This window comes from Leptonotus elevatus, chromosome 6 (assembly GCF_054856555.1).
Source record: "Leptonotus elevatus isolate MCC_2025b chromosome 6, RoL_Lele_1.0, whole genome shotgun sequence".
Classification (NCBI taxonomy): Eukaryota; Metazoa; Chordata; class Actinopteri; order Syngnathiformes; family Syngnathidae; genus Leptonotus; species Leptonotus elevatus.
The window spans coordinates 14565741-14583024 of NC_141244.1; the positions used below are offsets into that span (position 1 = coordinate 14565741).

The window sequence follows — 17284 nt, forward strand, 5'->3', positions numbered from 1 at the left end:
CGTCATTTCCGCTTTTGTTCGCAGAATTTTGTGAGCCTGCTGCTGGAGCCCATGCCAGGGGTGCATGGGGGGGAATATGGCCGCCATATCCCCACCGGAGTCTCCGCGACGACGTAACTCCCTGGCGGAGGAAGTCCAAACATCAGGGGGCAAGACGGACTCGGCGGTACTGGAAGGCACCTCCGACCAGACGGAAAAAAATACACCAAGTCAACCCCGGGAGCGTCATAGTAGCGAGCACAGTGGCAACAACAGCGCTTCCTTGCCCAGCCATTCTAAGGTGATTGAGTCGGGGGCTGGAGGCGACCAAACATGTAATTCATCAGAGCCAAAAATGGCCGAGTCACCGGGAGATGAACAGCGGCCCTTAGACTACCCCGAAGGCGATGGTGGACAGGATGACTCCCACACAGAAGAAAACAGTAAGTGTGCGCTAACGGTGTTGTTATACTATTTTACTGGTAGCTTTAGCCTCCCTCTGTCCCCATTATACTGCTTTCGCCCCACTGTCCAGTGTACACTGTTTTGTACAACCAAGCTAGCCGCTTACATTTGATCATATATCTCTACTTTCTGTGTTAGTTTAATCAATATACATCAATATTTTTTTCTTTGAGGAAGTTTATAAAACAGTGGCTCTCATTTCAATGTCCAGTTTCAGAGACTGCTGAAAAAGTGCTGTCAGAAACCCAAGCTATTCCTGCTGCAGAAGAAATCCATGAGAAGGTTGATGGACCAAACTTGGCTAAAGTCCCTAGATCTGAGGATCCAGTGGAAGATGTGGACTCGATCGAGTATGTGGTTGAAGATCACGGTGCAAGTGAGAAAAAGAAGGACGCTGATGTGACATCCAAGCCAAAAAAGAATCGCATGGTGTGCAAGGAGTGCGGACTATCCTTCGCCCGGCGTGAGATGTTTTACCTTCACCGCCACAGTCACGCTTACAAGGATGAAATCGCCCCCCTCACCTGTAAAGAATGCGGCCTTTCCTTTAAGGATCGTCACAGCCTCATTAAACACAGACATGTGCATAAGGAGCAGGAGGAGCCAACACGTGCGGAAAAAGAAAAAGCTGCTTTTCAGTGCGCGGCGTGTGACAAGTTTTTCCCCACGGCGCAAAAGCTGAGGGTCCACCATTGCAACGATGCAGATGACAAACCTTATCACTGTTCACTGTGCCGCAAAGAGTTCCAATTAAGGTGTTCCGTCGCCATGCACATGATGACCCACTCGCAGGAGGGCAACTGGACGTGCGAGGAGTGCGGGCGAAGCTTCCGGGACTACAAGAAATTACGCTGCCACCAACGGTGTCATCCCATCCTTAAACCCTACGAATGTCCGGAGTGCGGCATGGCGTTCCGTTACAATTCCGTCATGGAAGACCACCGGCGCAAGCACAGCGACCAACTGCGCACGTACTTGTGCACCATATGCGGTAAAAGCTTCAAGTACAGCAGCCTCCTCCAACAGCATCAGTATCTGCACACGGGCGAGAAGCCCTTTCGCTGTCCCGATTGCGGTAAGAAATTTGCCTTTGCTCAAAATATGAGGGCACACTGCCGCCAACATAGACTGCACCAAGCCTCGACCGAGCAGCCCGCCAAGCAGACCCCCGTGCCTGCGCCGGCGCAAAGGGATGAGAACACGCACTCGAGCGACGAACCAAAACGCACTTTTAACTGTCCGCTCTGCCCTCAGACGTGCGGCTCGCCAGCCAACCTCAGAGCCCATATGCATTTTCATGAGGTGGAATATGAGTCGCAGGAGAGAAAATTCCAGGCGCCCCCAGAAATTAAAAAGGTTTGGGACAAAGGGCACACGTGTCCACACTGCCCGTGTACGTACCGTGACGAGATCAGTTTACGATTACACATATTCAAAACTCATCAGAGTGTAGCACAAGATTGGGACAAAGTGTCAATTTCGCCTCCAAAAGAGTTAGCCAGTGAAAATCTGCCGGTCAAATTCCGAAATGACGACTTGGGGATTAAGCCATACAAGTGCCCCGAGTGTGAGAAAATGTTCCGCCATCGCTCGGTGTTAGAACTGCACATGCGCATCCATTCCAAGGACAAGCCTTACCAGTGCAGCGTGTGCGGCAAAGGGTTCCGATTCAGCAGCTACTTGCAGCAACATGTTATCATCCACTCGGGTCAGAAGCCGCATAAATGCCCCGACTGCGGCAAGGATTTTGCCTTCCTGCAGAACATGAGGACCCACCAGAAGCTGCATCAGGAAAAACCCTTCCGCTGCACCAGTTGCCGCAAAGGCTACAGCGACGAGGCACAGCTTCAGCATCACATGCTGTCGCACAACGGCGAGAAGCCTCACAAATGCAACCTGTGCGATAAGAGCTTCGGCTTGGCGTATCTGCTCCGGGATCACCTGAACACGCACACGGGGGAGCGACCCCACTGCTGCAGCGAGTGCGGCAAAACGTTCTCCTGGCTGAGCAGCTTGTTGGTGCACCAGAAGATCCACGATCGCAAGCGGGGGCAGAGTTTTAGTCCGCTGAATTCTGTCCCCGGAAGGACTAGAGGACGAGGGAGCAGGGGGAGGAGAGGGGGGAGGCTGATGTGGGGTATGTCCAGATCATTAGCGGGGGCTCCTCTTTATCCCGATTCACACGTGCCGCATTCTTCCTTGCTATCTCAAGAGGAGACGCAGTTGAGTATGCGGAAAGTGTTTCTTTCTGACCTACGCCCTCCACCGGTCCAATGGGAGATAGACGGCGACGGCGTCGTGCCAACCCCCTCGTCGCTGCAGCCAGACGGCTCCTCTCAAAAAGCCGGCCCCTCTGGACTGGACGGGATGGAAAAACACACCCACCCCGCCGCCACGACGTCAACATCATCCGGTTCTTTGCACCATGGCTCCCGCACGTTGTCCTTTGGGGACGGTGCGGCATTGTGGAGCATCCAACCTCCTCTGATGATCTCCCCGAATAAGGTCGGTCAAGAGCTCCAGCCGGCGAGATGGCCGGTGAAAGCGGACGGCACCGCGTGGGACCCTCAAGCAATAACGTTGACTGTTAGCCGACCTGAGCAGGTGTGGACAGAAAGCGAGGCGCAAAAACAGAGGACTTCAGGTGTGGCAGGTGCGTCATCCTCGGCTCAGATAGACCAAAGCGTCCCCATTCCGGTGTCTGTTGCTCATGGGATTGGTACCACTCTGTGGGGCATTCAAGCGCCACTGGGGGCTTCAACTAAAATGACCTCCGCTCAGAATGTTGCGAACAATCAAGACTTCCAGCTCCAGCAGAAGCAGGTGGCGGCCGCTTGGGCTAACGTACCCACTCAGACTGCAGGCCAGAACCTTCCCATCCCCATCAATCCCTTCCCGCAAGCCATCGGCACAACACTCTGGGGCTTCCAAAATAACACCGTGGGTCCTCAGCTGCTTCTCACCGGGCAACTCAAGCCGGGCAGCATACAGAACCTGCAGCAGCAACCCATGGTAACAGCCAATCAGATCATCCTAAACCAGCCGCCTCCTTTTTTCTCCCCAACGCTCACCGCGCTTCCCACCATAGCTTTACCCGGTACGCACTCCCTCCACACCGTGTCGGTCGGTCCGCTGCAGAGACCGCACCTGCCCAATATTTTCTTCACCCCTCAGGCTGTCCTGACCGAGAGGCCCCCCATGCCACAAACTTCGGCCCTACCTCAGCTCGCCACGCAGAACGAAGCTCACAAACTGGGAGCCCGTTTGCCTTTTGCCCCCGAACGGCTCCTGCAGTGCATGATATGCGGCTGCTCGTTCCCACGGGAGCTGGATCTTCAGTTGCATTACTTGCAACATGCACAAGGAGAAGTTTGACGTTGTAGCTTGAGTGATGGATTTGTTAACTTTTTCTATTCTGTTGAACCTCATGTTCTCTGGCGCTCACTTGTGCATTTTGAGCAGCTGACTTGGATGGGCATTAAAGCCAGAAAAAAAAAAAAAACTTGAGTTATGCTGCACACTTTTTAAATTCTACTATTTCACTCTGAATAAGACTGCAGATACTGTTATGTGGTTAGAAACAATAGTTGTTTCTCTTTTAAAAATGCTTTTAATATAAATAATATAACAACTTCTAAAAGGGTGTGGACCAATTGACCATTTCATTTTTTTACCAATAACTTTGGGATTTAAAGGGTAAGTCAACCCGAAAATATACAACAATAATAATGTGAACCTGAACTAAGGAGCAAAAAAACAGCAATTTTAACCATCTCAGTGGGCGTCCATTTTGCCACTTCCTGTCAACTGAAAATGATAGTTGCTCGGGACTCATGTAACGACCAATCACGACTCACCTGTTTTCTGACTTAAGCCACGTGACGTTCGCAAGCGCCTGACTGGTCATTCATTAATCATTACTGAGCAACCATGATGTCATTTTCGACAGCAAGTGTCAAAATGGCCGCCCCCTGAGATGTATTTTGCTTCTTAATTCATATTCCACAAAGACAATATTAATCAGAATAGCGTGTTTATACTCGTGGGGCTGAATAGAACATATTATTGTCAAGAAAATGCTCTGGTTGACTTCCCCTTTAAAAAAATGTGTTTATTTGTACATTTTTGGTCCCATCTGGAATCATTTGAAAAGTTTCATGTACAGTAAAAGTGTGCCTTTTATGAGTACAGTCTGCATGTCTGCTACGCCGCTATTGTAGGCTTAGTTTGTTAGTAAAGTAGACAGATCGATGACGTCACTCCTCAGTGAGTACACAGAACTGTCCTCCATATACACTGAAATACTGTTTATGGAAATACTGGAGTACAGTGGTTATGAAAAGTCTACACACCCCTGTTCAAAAGCCAGGTTTTTGTGACCTAAAAATATAGCACGCCGTCTTCTAAGTTGGGATGTGGTTGTGTTAAAAAAGAAAAATAATAACAAATAAATTCTCCTTCAAATTTATGATAAATAGGGGTCAGCACACACAGGCCGCTATTTTCTTTTTCTTTTTTTAAGGTTTCGTGCTAACATTGACTGCAATTTCAAACTGTTCATAATTCCCTCCACCTTGTGGACCAGTACGAGTTGAAAAAAGAAAAAAATACTCCGAAGCATGCTGCCACCGTTATACTTCACTGTAGGAAATGAGTAGTGTTTTCACTAAACATATGCTTTTGAAATTTGGAGGGGGGAAAAAAAACAAACATTTAATGTCTTGAAAATTATTTTGTATCCTCGTGACTGCACTTAACATGCTGGTGGGTATGTGCTGACTACCATTTAACATACGTTTTAATGTGACTGGTTAATGAACACAGCCCCAGTTTTGGTGCAACCACACTGTTAATTATTTTTTACTTTCAAAAATGTATATTTTTTATTGAGTCGTGCAGTACAGCTTATAGGTGAAGTTAGTGATCGTAAGTTTAGAGTTGATTGTTCTTGGTCCCGCTCTGTTTTTGTTTTATTTAAATGTTTTAATATTTCACAAAATTCACTCATTTGAACAGGGGTGTGTAGACTTGTTAAAGCCACTATACTTGTATGATGCTATTTTTTATCCGGGTTCTCACTTCATACAAATAAAGTTCTCATAAGAAAATTAGTTAAAATGTGTAAATGTCAATCCATAAGAAGAGTAAGGGCCTTTAAATTATTTATTTGTGATTAATTAAAAGTACTCACTCCCCAGCCAGTGGAGCTTTAAATGTAGAAGTATTTTCTGTTCAGTCATCTAAGCAAGGTGAAATACTCATCCTTGCTGTATAATGTAACACAAATAAACTCTTAAACTGTCAAGTATAAACTACCCTTTGTATGTCACATCCAACAGCAAATGATTAAAGAGAGAGAGAAAAAACATGCCCTTCTAACTCTCTTCTTTTTCAGAAGTTGAAGTATCTTATTGTGGTGAATTCATATTAACTTGAACATGAATTTATATATATATATATATAAGCACAATAATACAGATCATTGTAAACTGCATTTAATTTGTTATATGCCAAGTTTGGCAAGAATGCAAATAATTATTTTGTTATACAGTATAGTGTAGTTCAACTCATTTCAAAATCAGTATATCATTTAATTGTCTGTCTAATCTCATGAGGAGGAGCCATTAATGGGGTCAGCAGAACAAATTCAATATGATTAAAAACTTTGATAGTTCAGTTATACAGTGGACCCTGCGGATTCACGTGAATTTGAATTCATATTTTAATTTGAATAAAATGTTGAATTCATATTTTAATTTGATTGATATTGATTGAGATTCCGTTTCTGGTGGCGCATCTTTCAGCCCATAGGCGGAGGTCAATCAGTCCCAAGCATCCTTGCGGTCAAAGCAACCAACGAAGAAGAATTTACTTCCGGAGAACGACTGAGCGTCGGTTTACTGCAGGAGCCACTTCCCTTGTCCTTTAATCTTTTTCACGGTACATGGACAAAACGTCCACAACAAATTGAGCTTGTTTGTGCAATGAATTTAACAAACACGTGGACTCTTTTACGCGCTTTATTAATTGCGTTTACCGCCGCGTAAAGATTTATGTTCACGCTGTTCGGCTAACGAGCGCCATCAGAGCAAGCTAGCGCTAACAAAAACGTCGCGCCAAGGATGGACCAAGTTCCGGCCGTTGTGATGGAAGAAGTCCGGGCGGAGGAGCAGTCTACCTCTATGGATATTGCAGCGTCCACCGCCATGGATGTCACATCGGCAAACAGCGATGAGCCGTCGTCCGAGGACACCGCGGATACTGAGCATCCAGCCACACGTGAAGGTAGAAATCTCACTATGGATCAAATAAGAGAGAACTTTGCGTCGAATTTTTAAAATGTACATCGCTGTATATGGAAATAATCAAGTTAAGGGCATTTAACGTGTGCGCGTATATGGCGATCATTTACTGTTCAACGTGGTAAGTATGTGCGTAAAATGTCAGCGATTGATTTACATGAAATAAGCGTTATCATGCATCTCATAAAGGCGGATCCAGTGGTACAAGTATCATGTGACAAAGTTAAGACTCGTTAAAAGCTGCTAAATAAAAGCACCACTTTCTGGCCAATGTCTTTCTGCCATGTCACTGCGGTTCGAGAGTTTAGCCTGTGACCTTTTTTTTTTTCTTCCTTAAATGTAGAATCCTTGCTAAACAGGTAGCATGTTAATGAACAGTGATGAATATTGCTTGCGTCAGGCGGAAACCTCATAACTCACAATTTGGCAAATTTCTTATTTTTTGAAAAGCTATACTTTTGGTCAGTCCACACGCGTGTGTGTCATTTTTTATTTTATTTTATTTGACAAATTAACAATCTAAAGTGTTGAAAATTACTTGATGATGGAATGTTAATGGTTGAACAAACATTAAATTTTTTGGGTCTCCTGAAAAGTGCCGATTTTGGAGGTATAATATTTCGGCCCAACGCCAGCGTTATACAAGTATCTATTTAAGCAATCCCAAACTAGAGGTGACAAAATTATTTCATTAATCGACAACTATTTGGACACTCTAAATTAGGGATGGGCAAATAATTTTGCGAAAGGGCCTAGGCTCAAAATTACTTCTTTTTTTTTTTTCATTGAGCAAATTTCCTCATCAATTACTTAATTTGAGAAGCAAATGACTAATTTTAACCACTGTTGAACTGTCACCCAAGATCGTCTCACCAGATTGGCTAGGGATTAATAAAAAATAAAAAAAAAGTTCCTGGTAAGAATGTATTGTACATTTGATTTTCGGCGAAATTGTAGTTTCCGGGTTTTTATTTTTGAAAATATGGTCACCCTATTTTCATTTATTGTAAATACTATTAAGCTAAATTAAAATTAAGATATCAGATAACTGTAAATTACACAACTCTCCGGCCTTGCATGGTTTACGTGGAGATTTTTTCCCCCATTCTAATTGAAATCATTCCGACTGAAGTTCTCTTGTCACCTGTTTGCATGCTCCACTAAATTCATCAGAATCAGAAGAGCCATTTTACAGCAGCGTGACACACAGATTGTGATTTATCAAGATGCAGTTAATTTATCTAACTAACATAGTAGTCGTAATTGTTAAACACTTAACAAAGCAATGGCTTGGTAAATACAAAGGGGTGGGGGGATATTATAAAAAAACATTGAATATAACATGTAATATCTTAATTTGCGGAGCCAGTCAATGGCATCATTGAGCAATTGGGCAAATTAAGACATGACAGCCAATCACAGATTTTGCATAAAAATGCCAAATATTGGTCTCGTTTGTTGGAATAAGACTTGTTTTAGTGATTTACATACAATTGTGGTTTCAGTGCGATCCTAAAGCCCTACTATTGAGATATCAAATATTTTTATTTTTTAAATATTATTCGATCAATTATTCAATCGAGTAATTGGATTCATTTTAGTTTTGCATTAAAGTGTATTCTAAAAGCATTTCCCCCCCTGATTACTGTTTATTAACCAGTGATTGGTGTTTATTTGGTTTTTGTATTCATATAGTGATTAAAAAAAAGGTGGATTGATGATGTACTATGTTAACGGTCATTGTTTTCCCAAAATAAAAACGGATATATGAAAATGTATTATTTTGATTAAACACAAGATAATCAGTCTTCTATCATCAAGGACTACAGAAATCAGTGAACAATTACTGTTGATATGCGGAAATCAGACGATTTGTATAATTTTAAATTAAAAAATGGCTCCAAATGATCACTCGATTATAAAAATAGTTGTCCTTTAATTTGATAATCAATTACTTATTGATTAATTTTGACAGCTCTAATTAAGATAAGTATTCAATCGTCTTTATAAATGGTCTTTCATTGGAGAGATGCACACCCCTGACGTCCTCTTTTCTCCCATTTCTCTTTTCTAGAGTTGGGATTACACTGCTGCCAAGATTGCGGGGAAGCCTTCAGTGAAGAGGCAGCCTACTTGGATCATCGCCGCCAGCACCCCGATGGAAAGTGCACCATGTATTTGGAGCCAATGGATGATTCGGATATTGTTGACGACGTTGAGGAAAGTACTGGCTCCTGTCAGTTATGCACGTTGTCATTTGCTGACATGAGCGAATTTCGATCCCACATGGAGACCCACCGTGTTCAATGTTCTGACAGCCAGCAGATTTCTGGGTCCACAAAGCGGAACTTCTATGAATGCGATGAATGCGGGAAAAGGTATTCCATGTTAGGACACTTCCTCAATCATCAGCGAACCCACATACAGGCTCCCAAATCTCTATTTAATGACTTTGAGGATGTAAAGAAAAAGTCCTTTCAGTGTGAGACTTGTGGGCGGAATTATTCTCGTGCGTCTGCCCTTGATGCCCACCGACGTTGCCATGAAGAAAAGTTATTCAAACGCAGGAATAGGACTTCACGACGCAGGACTGCTACTGGTGAGCCGGCACCCAAGACAATTAAAAAGCCGATTGGTCGTACTTCTGAGCAGATTTTCAATTGTACTTGTGGGAAATCTTTTTCTGCTTTGATGAATTTGAAGACACACCAGCGATTCAGCCAAAATATCGATTGCTTTCCGGAAGAAAGGACCGGAAAGATGAGGAAAAACGTCTTTTACTGTCGGGAATGCCGTAAGGCATTCCACGGCCATCTTGCCTGGTACAACCACGAGAAATGGCACGAAAACCACACGGCAGATTCTCCGAACCGATTTCCATGTGAGGCCTGTGGGAAAGTGTTCATGACTCAGACGTTCTACTACAGACATCACCGCAAGGTGCACAGTGGTGAGGCTCCAGCAAAGTCATTTCTCCATCAAGTGGACCAGCTGCAGAAGAAGGCATTTGAATGTACAGTGTGTCGCCTCAAGTTCTCCAGATCATCGGCGCTTCACTCTCATCAGCTTCAGCACACCAATTATTTTTCAGAAACGGAGAAAGTGGCCCCGGCACATTCGCGTCAACAGGAGACTTTGGAAGGAGAAGATCCCCCCGAGTCTGAAGATCACCCCGTTGATAATGAGTCCGAAGAAGAAGCGATGGAGTCTTATGAACCTGGAGACTTTAATGTATTGGTAATAAGTGCAAGTGAATCAGAGGACGAGACCGTCCACGACCCTAACCCCGATTCAAGATCCGGATCGGACCAGGAGGGCCGAGACAATGTTCCAGTCCAGAATCTGGTTTCAAAACCAGAGCTTGACTTGAAAATTGTACAGGTTGACTTCGAACCTGCCAAGGAACCGAGTCCCCCAGCAGCGCCAGCAGCTGAAGTCATCGAAACCAAAGAACGGTTTGATTGTCCACAGTGTTACAGGTGGTTTACTAGCGAGGCGTCACTGCGGGCTCACATAGTGTGGCACAGCATTCGTAGGAGGAGACTTCAGACTAAAGGTCAGTCGGCGGAAGTTTACACATGTGACATTGAAGCCCATACCATTGCAGCAGGTCATACTCCAGAATACGTGAATGAAACTAACCACGATTTAAACCAGGCAGACGCATTAGAGCAGAAAACGGTCACATGTGACATATGTGGTACACCTCTTTCACATTTGTCCGATCAACGCGATACACGACTGCTGTGCCGAGATTGTGAGATGTCTAGCTCGTTAAACGACATGAGCAGCCGCGCCACACAGAGGAAAGAGAGCATGTCGGCTACTACAAAAGCGTACAATCCAAAGAAAACTCTTCTCGGCCCCAAGATTTACCACTGCGAGCAGTGTGGGAAAGGTTTTTGGTCTTTAGGTGCCTACTCGCATCATAAGCAAAGTCCAAGTCAGTGTGTCGACGCGAGGCTTAGAACCGGCGTTACACAGCCGTCGCACCGTGGTCGTTCGCGCTCCAGCATGAAGGTTGCGTGCCCCGTGTGCGGCAGGAAGTTCCGACACAAGGGAATTATGACGTTGCACATGCGTACGCATGAAAACGGGAATCACGCGTGTGAGCTCTGCAACAGATCGTTCCGTCTTTTTTCCAGTCTTCTCAGACACCAGGTTGTGCATAATGAGCTCCTCCCGCCGCCGAGTAAGTCTTTTCAGCATCAGGTAGAGCAGCTGCAGAAGAATACATATAGCTGCCCCGATTGCGGGAAGCTGTTTTCCCGCGCCAAAGCGCTTCAGTTCCATATGAGGTATCATGGAAACGAGAGCGGGCATTCGCCATCGCCACCGCCACCGCCACCGCGGTCTTGTGTCAGGCAGGAGGACCTTCAGTGTGCCACCTGCCTCAAACAGTTCGCCAACAAGGCCTCCCTGCGGACGCATAGAAAGCTGTGCGTTAAAAAAGATGATCCCGTAACGGAACGTAAGACCGCAAATGTAAACAATAATGAGCCAATGGAATTGTCTAAGATGAACTCGCAAGAAAGCACAGTAAAGTTGCCTCGTAACGTAAAGAATGGAATGGACCAAGTGGAAAGTCCAAACACCAGTCATTTGAAATACAAGTGTAACAAGTGTGAAAGAAGCTTTTCAGTTGTCGGGGCTTTGAACTTGCATAAACGAATTCACGCGAAAGGTTACAAAAAAGTCGCAAAGGAAACCGTGTCCTTTGGGACGAGTGAGGAAGAGTTAAGGAAAGATTATCCATTTCCGTGCGCAGAATGTGGGAAGCGATTTTTGTCGAACTCTGCCCTTGGTTCTCATAAACGATGGCACACAAATGATAAACTTTACTCTCTTAAAGAGCAGTTTCCCGACCACGATCTGCAGGACTGCCAAATGTCCAAACCGCAGTCTCAACCTGATAGAACCAAGAGTGAGATCTTGGACTTATCTACGGATGACCACCAAACATATACAGAAGAATCGTTTTTAGCCGAGCATAGCAACACTTCAGAACCCGGAGATACTCCGATGGATGACTCCTCGCTCAAAGCGACGAACGAGGAGTGCAAATCCATCTCGACGATGTTGGTTGAAAAACATTTCCAATGTCCCCGGTGCGCGGCGAGCTTCTCCAGCGCCAGGGACTTTCGTGCCCACACATGGCAAGCCCACTCAGAGAGTTCAGAAGACAACCCGAATGGCGTGTTGGATGCTGAAATCACAAGTGTCGCCGCAAGCTGTGAAATAAAGACTGAAATTATTTCAAAAGAAATAAGCAGACCCCCTCTAAGCAAAAGTGATGCTTCTCCTTTGACTGTCCCTAACCTTGAGCGTGAAGCCGCTTCTGACCATAAATTATGCCCAGAGTCGAAACTGGCGGTCCAAGCTCCTGAACCACAAGGCGAAGCCTCGCCGCTTATCAGCCGCCTCTCAGAGCCAATCGTCAAATGCCTCTTCAAGTGCGCCAAGTGCGGCAAAGCCTTCCAGACCGAGGGCCAGTTAGAAACTCACAAGACCAAGGCGAAAAGCCGTCCTTTTTGCTGCGCCCTGTGCTGCAACGCCTTTTTAACTGAGAGTCAGCTGCAGCAACACCTCGCCTGGCACGATCAGGTCCGGTTTCGGCTCCCCAACGAGGTCCGCCTTCGCCTCAGCGCCGCTTTGGCCACCAAGTCTGTCAGACCCACAGGGAAGTCCTCGCCCCCTCACGCACCAAACAAAAATGGGCCGAAACAAGAAGGCCAGTCAGTCGGTAGTAGTAGTAGTAGCCTTTATGGCGGCAAAGCCGTTGTTTCGCCGTCCACGTCACAAAACCGCAAATGTTTGCTTTGTAAAAGTGCCGCCGTGTGCGATTGTGCTCACTCTCCTGTGGCCGTCGATGACTTCCAGGCACTTTCTAAAAATGACCAGGCAGCTATTGGCGATTTCGTGTCGTCAGGAGATACAGTTGTTCTTACTTGTCTTGAATGTGGAGCTACTTTTAGTCAGGAAACTGATTTGCACCAGCACTATACCAAACATGCACAAGGCATGTATTAAAATGTTTGTTTACATGTAAAGCTTATGAGACTTTTGCGCTTTTGTTTGTTTGAGGAGATCCCCTATATGGCACTATATTAATACGGATTATCTGTCAATTCTCCACTAACTTAAGTTTTCGGTTCACACTGGATTAGTATTGTGTAAATGTTACCAATGCCGCCTTGCGTCATCCTTTTAAAACATTCTACAATACTCAACGTTTTGGTGTCATGGAAGCATATCCAGTATTCTAAATTGAGAAGTTGGAGCTCATACTTGTATCAAAATACATACATGTAATACATGAATGACTTTTCTGCTGTTATTTAAAATATTGAAAGATTGTCTCAAATGCCATACTGGCTGAGCAAACCCAATGTGTGCACTGTTCATAAAAAGAAAAAAAAAGCCTGACAGAGCACTAATGTACATCTTGTTTTGCATGACTACTAAGCCCCGCCTCTTTCCTTTGTTTATTTCTATGTTGTGGCAAAGGTATTTATTGATCAAATGAAAGTGTGGTACTTGTATTCGTTTGGAATGGCGCTTAGTTACTTTACCGCTTATTTTGGGGGAATGATCTGTGGAGTAAATATGAAGTTATTTTCCCCCCCTAGGGTGACTAATGCATTTTGCCTACATGTTTACATGCTGTTTTTGAAGCTATAATAAAGGGATCTATTATAGTCTGAATTAGTGGCTTGTGTAATGACTTCACAGTTCACACCAATTCACGCTGAAGCTGTGTGATGTGTATATATATATATATGTATTTTTAAAAAAATCTGCCAGTATATTGAGTCAAATTAGTGACAGCCATTTTGATATTTAAATCTTAGCTTCGTTGAGTCATTGGCTTTTTAGTTGTACGGTTGTAAGTTTTAGTTGAAGTTTTATGCTTGTCATTATGGTATTTCAACAGCCCCCCCCCCCCCCCCCCCAAAAAATGTCTTCACTTTTGATGAAGTAGGTTTATCTTGAGCTGACCTTGTTGTTAAAAACGGATTGTTTTGTTGACAGCTTTTATGATACATAGAATGTTAGGTGTGGAAATGGCATAATATTTTGCCAGATATTTTAAAGGCGGAAAATAATATCTGGCCAGACTTCATCAAAAAATAAGTCGGAGTGGCAAGTAATGACGCAGTCAAAGGTTAAAAACAAGACCTAGTTAAACAGATAGTCAAAGGTCATTTACTCATTGAGGGGCGAACATTTGTGACACGATAAGAATGTTGTTCATGTCAGGTTGCAGCATTTCTTAAACCTTCTGTAAAGAGTCTCAATCAGTCTTAATGGTTCTTTCTTTAACGCATGCGCTCCCAAAAACGTATAAACACATTGTATTTTAAATATTACCATGCTCCCAAAGATGTGTTTGTTTTTTTATGCTAGAGCATACAGAAGGCTTTGATGCAGCCCCTGAACTGAAGAGAATGCTTGAAGCAATTGTAGTTATTACAAAAACGGCCAGCAGGTGGTAGCAGAGTATAAGAGCTCAACCAGGGCCATGTTGCCAAAAGCGTCTTTCCCACTGTTTTTAACAGATTTGTGAATAATGATGAAACTTAGCTATATTCTAATGCTAATTGCCGCAAAACGGAAACAGACAAACACGCCTTTTTTTCCTGATGAAAGAAGAGACTCTAATCTTTCCTTTGGTAGGTTCCATGTTTTTATAGCAATAGAACTAGGGATGCACCGAAATGAAAATCTTGGACCGAAAATGAGAAATGCTTGGCCGAAAACCGAAACGCCGAAAAAAAATGATTAAAATTTTTTGTTAGCATTGCATTTATTATAATTATTTAAAATAATAATTTTATTATAAAATATTTAGGCTGGCATTTTAACAAAGCACAGTATAAATTGAAATGCGGCTACACCACAGACATGCTGGCGAATGGTACATTAAACACCAAACGTGGAATGAGCAAATGAATGTATAGTAGTTTGCACCTGCGGGCACAGATACGTGTGGTGCGGTGCGGTGCGGATGGCGCATTTGTAGACTATTTGGAGCGGGACACTGCTGCACACTTAAAATCGGCACATTCACATATTCACCAACGTTTAAAAATAAATGAATACATTTCTTCGCAATCGGCTTTGGGAACGGAATGCACAGATCTGTAGTGACCCGGAGATAGTGGTAAGTGTTTGCTTGTTTAAAACTGTTGATAGCAACAGTGCTAACATTAGCTAAAGTATTTAGCACGGCCACCAGAATTCAAGTGAAAAAGTGGAAGCACTCGAGGGGCTCGTGACACTCACCCCCGCGTTTGGGGTTGAATTTAAACAGACGCTTCCTTGCAGCACTTTTTTTCTTTTTTTTTGCTTGCGTCACCACAACATCCTCTTTCGGCTTTAATTTTATTTTGGCCGAATATTCGGTGCATCACTAAATAGAACACAATATTCTATGAGCCTTGCAAAATCGCTCAAAATCCAGTAAAACAGCCGGGAGCGAAGGGGGGTTGCTTCAGTGAAAATGGCTGGGAGTGAATGAGTTAAGCAGTGTAAATGGTCTTTCTTGTCGCAAGGTGCTGACCATTAAGACTGTTTAGAGAACCCTTAAAATGTTTAGAGAACGTTTAGGTAACGCTGTGATCTTGTATGAACCTTCACGTGAAATCAACATTCGCTACACATTCGTCCCTCGGTGGGATACGGGCTTTTGATGCATTTTACAGACAGAACTGAAAAGACCATCATTGAAATCATTAAGTGCACAACTGTTATGGATAGTTAAAAAAAAAAAAATTTAATGAGTGCTTAGCGATGTAGCAAGAAGTTTTGAGGAGGTTGTTTTTATAATGTACTTCATATCCTCAACCAAACCCCGAAAAGCGAGTAATAGTTACAAATTCGCTAATACAAATCTAACATCTGTGAGTGAAGAGATATCTGCTGCAACTAAATGTGCGTAATGACCTTCTTTTCTCACCTTTCTTGAAAACACTTTCCGAAATGCTTCTAAAATACATTCTTTAACCATGCATTTCCTATTTCCAGCCAAGCAGACCAAAGTTGCGCAGAATCGTCCACCGACAACAACTTTGGACGACTTGGACGCTCAAGGGAAGTCGACGAACGATGACCAGGACTTTGCTGTGGATGGGAATCTTGAACCCGAGAGAGAGATCCAAACGAGCACGGATGACCCCGACGTGATGGGTTCACCGCCAACGGAAGACTCCATGAAGCCATTATATCGGTGCCTATCGTGTGGCAAAGCTTACAACTATCAGCTGTCTTATGAAAAGCACCTGGAGCTGCATAAGGCAAGGCCCTCTTTAGCTAAAAAACAGTTTGTGGAAAGCGCTCCAAAGTACGACTGCCCCATGTGCGGAATGGTTTTCCACAGGGAAACCCGTCTCCGCGGTCACCTGACCACGCACGTTTCTAACGAGGTGCACAGGTGCGAACCGTGCAACAAGACCTTCGACAGCCTCGCCTCGTGGTTGGATCACGATGAGTTCCATAAAGCCAGACCTTTTTGGTGTCTTAGTTGTCACCAGGGTTTCAGACAAGAGGATAACCTGGATAAACACCTGCAAAGACACCACCTGGGGAAGTACAAGTGCTACGTTTGCTCCAAACGCTATTTCACGTCAACGCTGCTCAGCGATCACCTCAGTAGCTGCCACTCGACGTCGCAACCCGCCGGAGGTGCTGCAAGTCGGAAAAAAAAGGATGTGGTCGGGTCCGGTGATGAAGGCGCGATGGAAGACGGAAGCCTGCTTATTGCAAATGGCAAAGGGGAGCGAAAGCCGCAAACGTGCGCAGAAACCGAGGGAAGTTTGCACAAATCTGGAGATTTGGAGAAATCCGGCGAGCTATTTGAGAGTCAAGAGCTTGCTCCGTCCGACATGTCAGTTTGCGGGGAACTTGTGCGCCACCCCCCAAAAGCGGCGCCCCCGCCTGCCGGCGAGGAAGTTCGAAAAGCAGAAGAAGCACAAACGACACCAGTACCCGACAGGGGTGAACAATCGGAACAAAACCAGCACAAGGAGCATGACAAGTGTTGGGAATTTGAATGCTTTGAATGCGGTCAGGGATATGACGACATGAGTGCGCTTCATTTGCATTACATTAAACATGCCATTGGGGAGGTGCCTTTTCCTGACACTGAGGGGTGAACATTTATATACCGGTATGTTAGGCCTTTTTATTTCAGAGAGACTTCACCAACAGTGGGTGATACCTTTTTATGACTTTAGAGGGTTGGAAAAATGAATGAACGACATGATGGAATGTTTTTTTTCAGATTTGTAATAAAACTGTATTGTGAACATTTGATGTTGCCTTTCATTATTCAACAGAACTTTGTAAATTGTTACAAACACACACATTGTATTGTCATACACATAATTCATATTCTAATCGGGTTGGACTTTAATTATTGACCCTTTTGAGGAAGATCACGCAGACAGATAATTAATATATTTTGGGTGAAACAAGTTATTTAAGGAGTTCTCATTCCGTAGTCCGGTTGAGAAAAATGTCGAGTGGTGAAATTGATC

The 17284-nt window shown here is 44.3% G+C and overlaps 2 protein-coding genes across 3 annotated transcripts; both read left to right on the forward strand.

The window, feature by feature from the left end:
* Positions 1 to 33: 33 nt before the first annotated feature.
* On the forward strand, positions 34 to 5812 carry LOC147172193 (uncharacterized). Its single transcript, XM_086078225.1, has 2 exons — positions 34 to 422; positions 656 to 5812. The coding sequence occupies exons 1-2, from the start codon at positions 65 to 67 to the stop codon at positions 3817 to 3819; spliced, it is 3522 nt and encodes a 1173-aa protein (XP_085934351.1). The 5' UTR covers positions 34 to 64; the 3' UTR covers positions 3820 to 5812.
* A 481-nt stretch (positions 5813 to 6293) lies between these two features.
* On the forward strand, positions 6294 to 17019 carry LOC147172194 (uncharacterized). 2 transcript variants are annotated; one of them, XM_086078224.1, is made up of 3 exons: positions 6294 to 6729; positions 8821 to 10302; positions 15774 to 17019. In XM_086078224.1, the coding sequence occupies exons 1-3, from the start codon at positions 6567 to 6569 to the stop codon at positions 16898 to 16900; spliced, it is 2772 nt and encodes a 923-aa protein (XP_085934350.1). In that variant the 5' UTR covers positions 6294 to 6566; the 3' UTR covers positions 16901 to 17019. The 2 variants fall into 2 exon arrangements, with proteins under 2 accessions (XP_085934350.1, XP_085934349.1); XM_086078223.1 differs by lacking the exon at positions 15774 to 17019 and having other exon boundaries at positions 6299 to 6729; positions 8821 to 13451.
* The last annotated feature ends 265 nt before the right edge of the window (positions 17020 to 17284 follow it).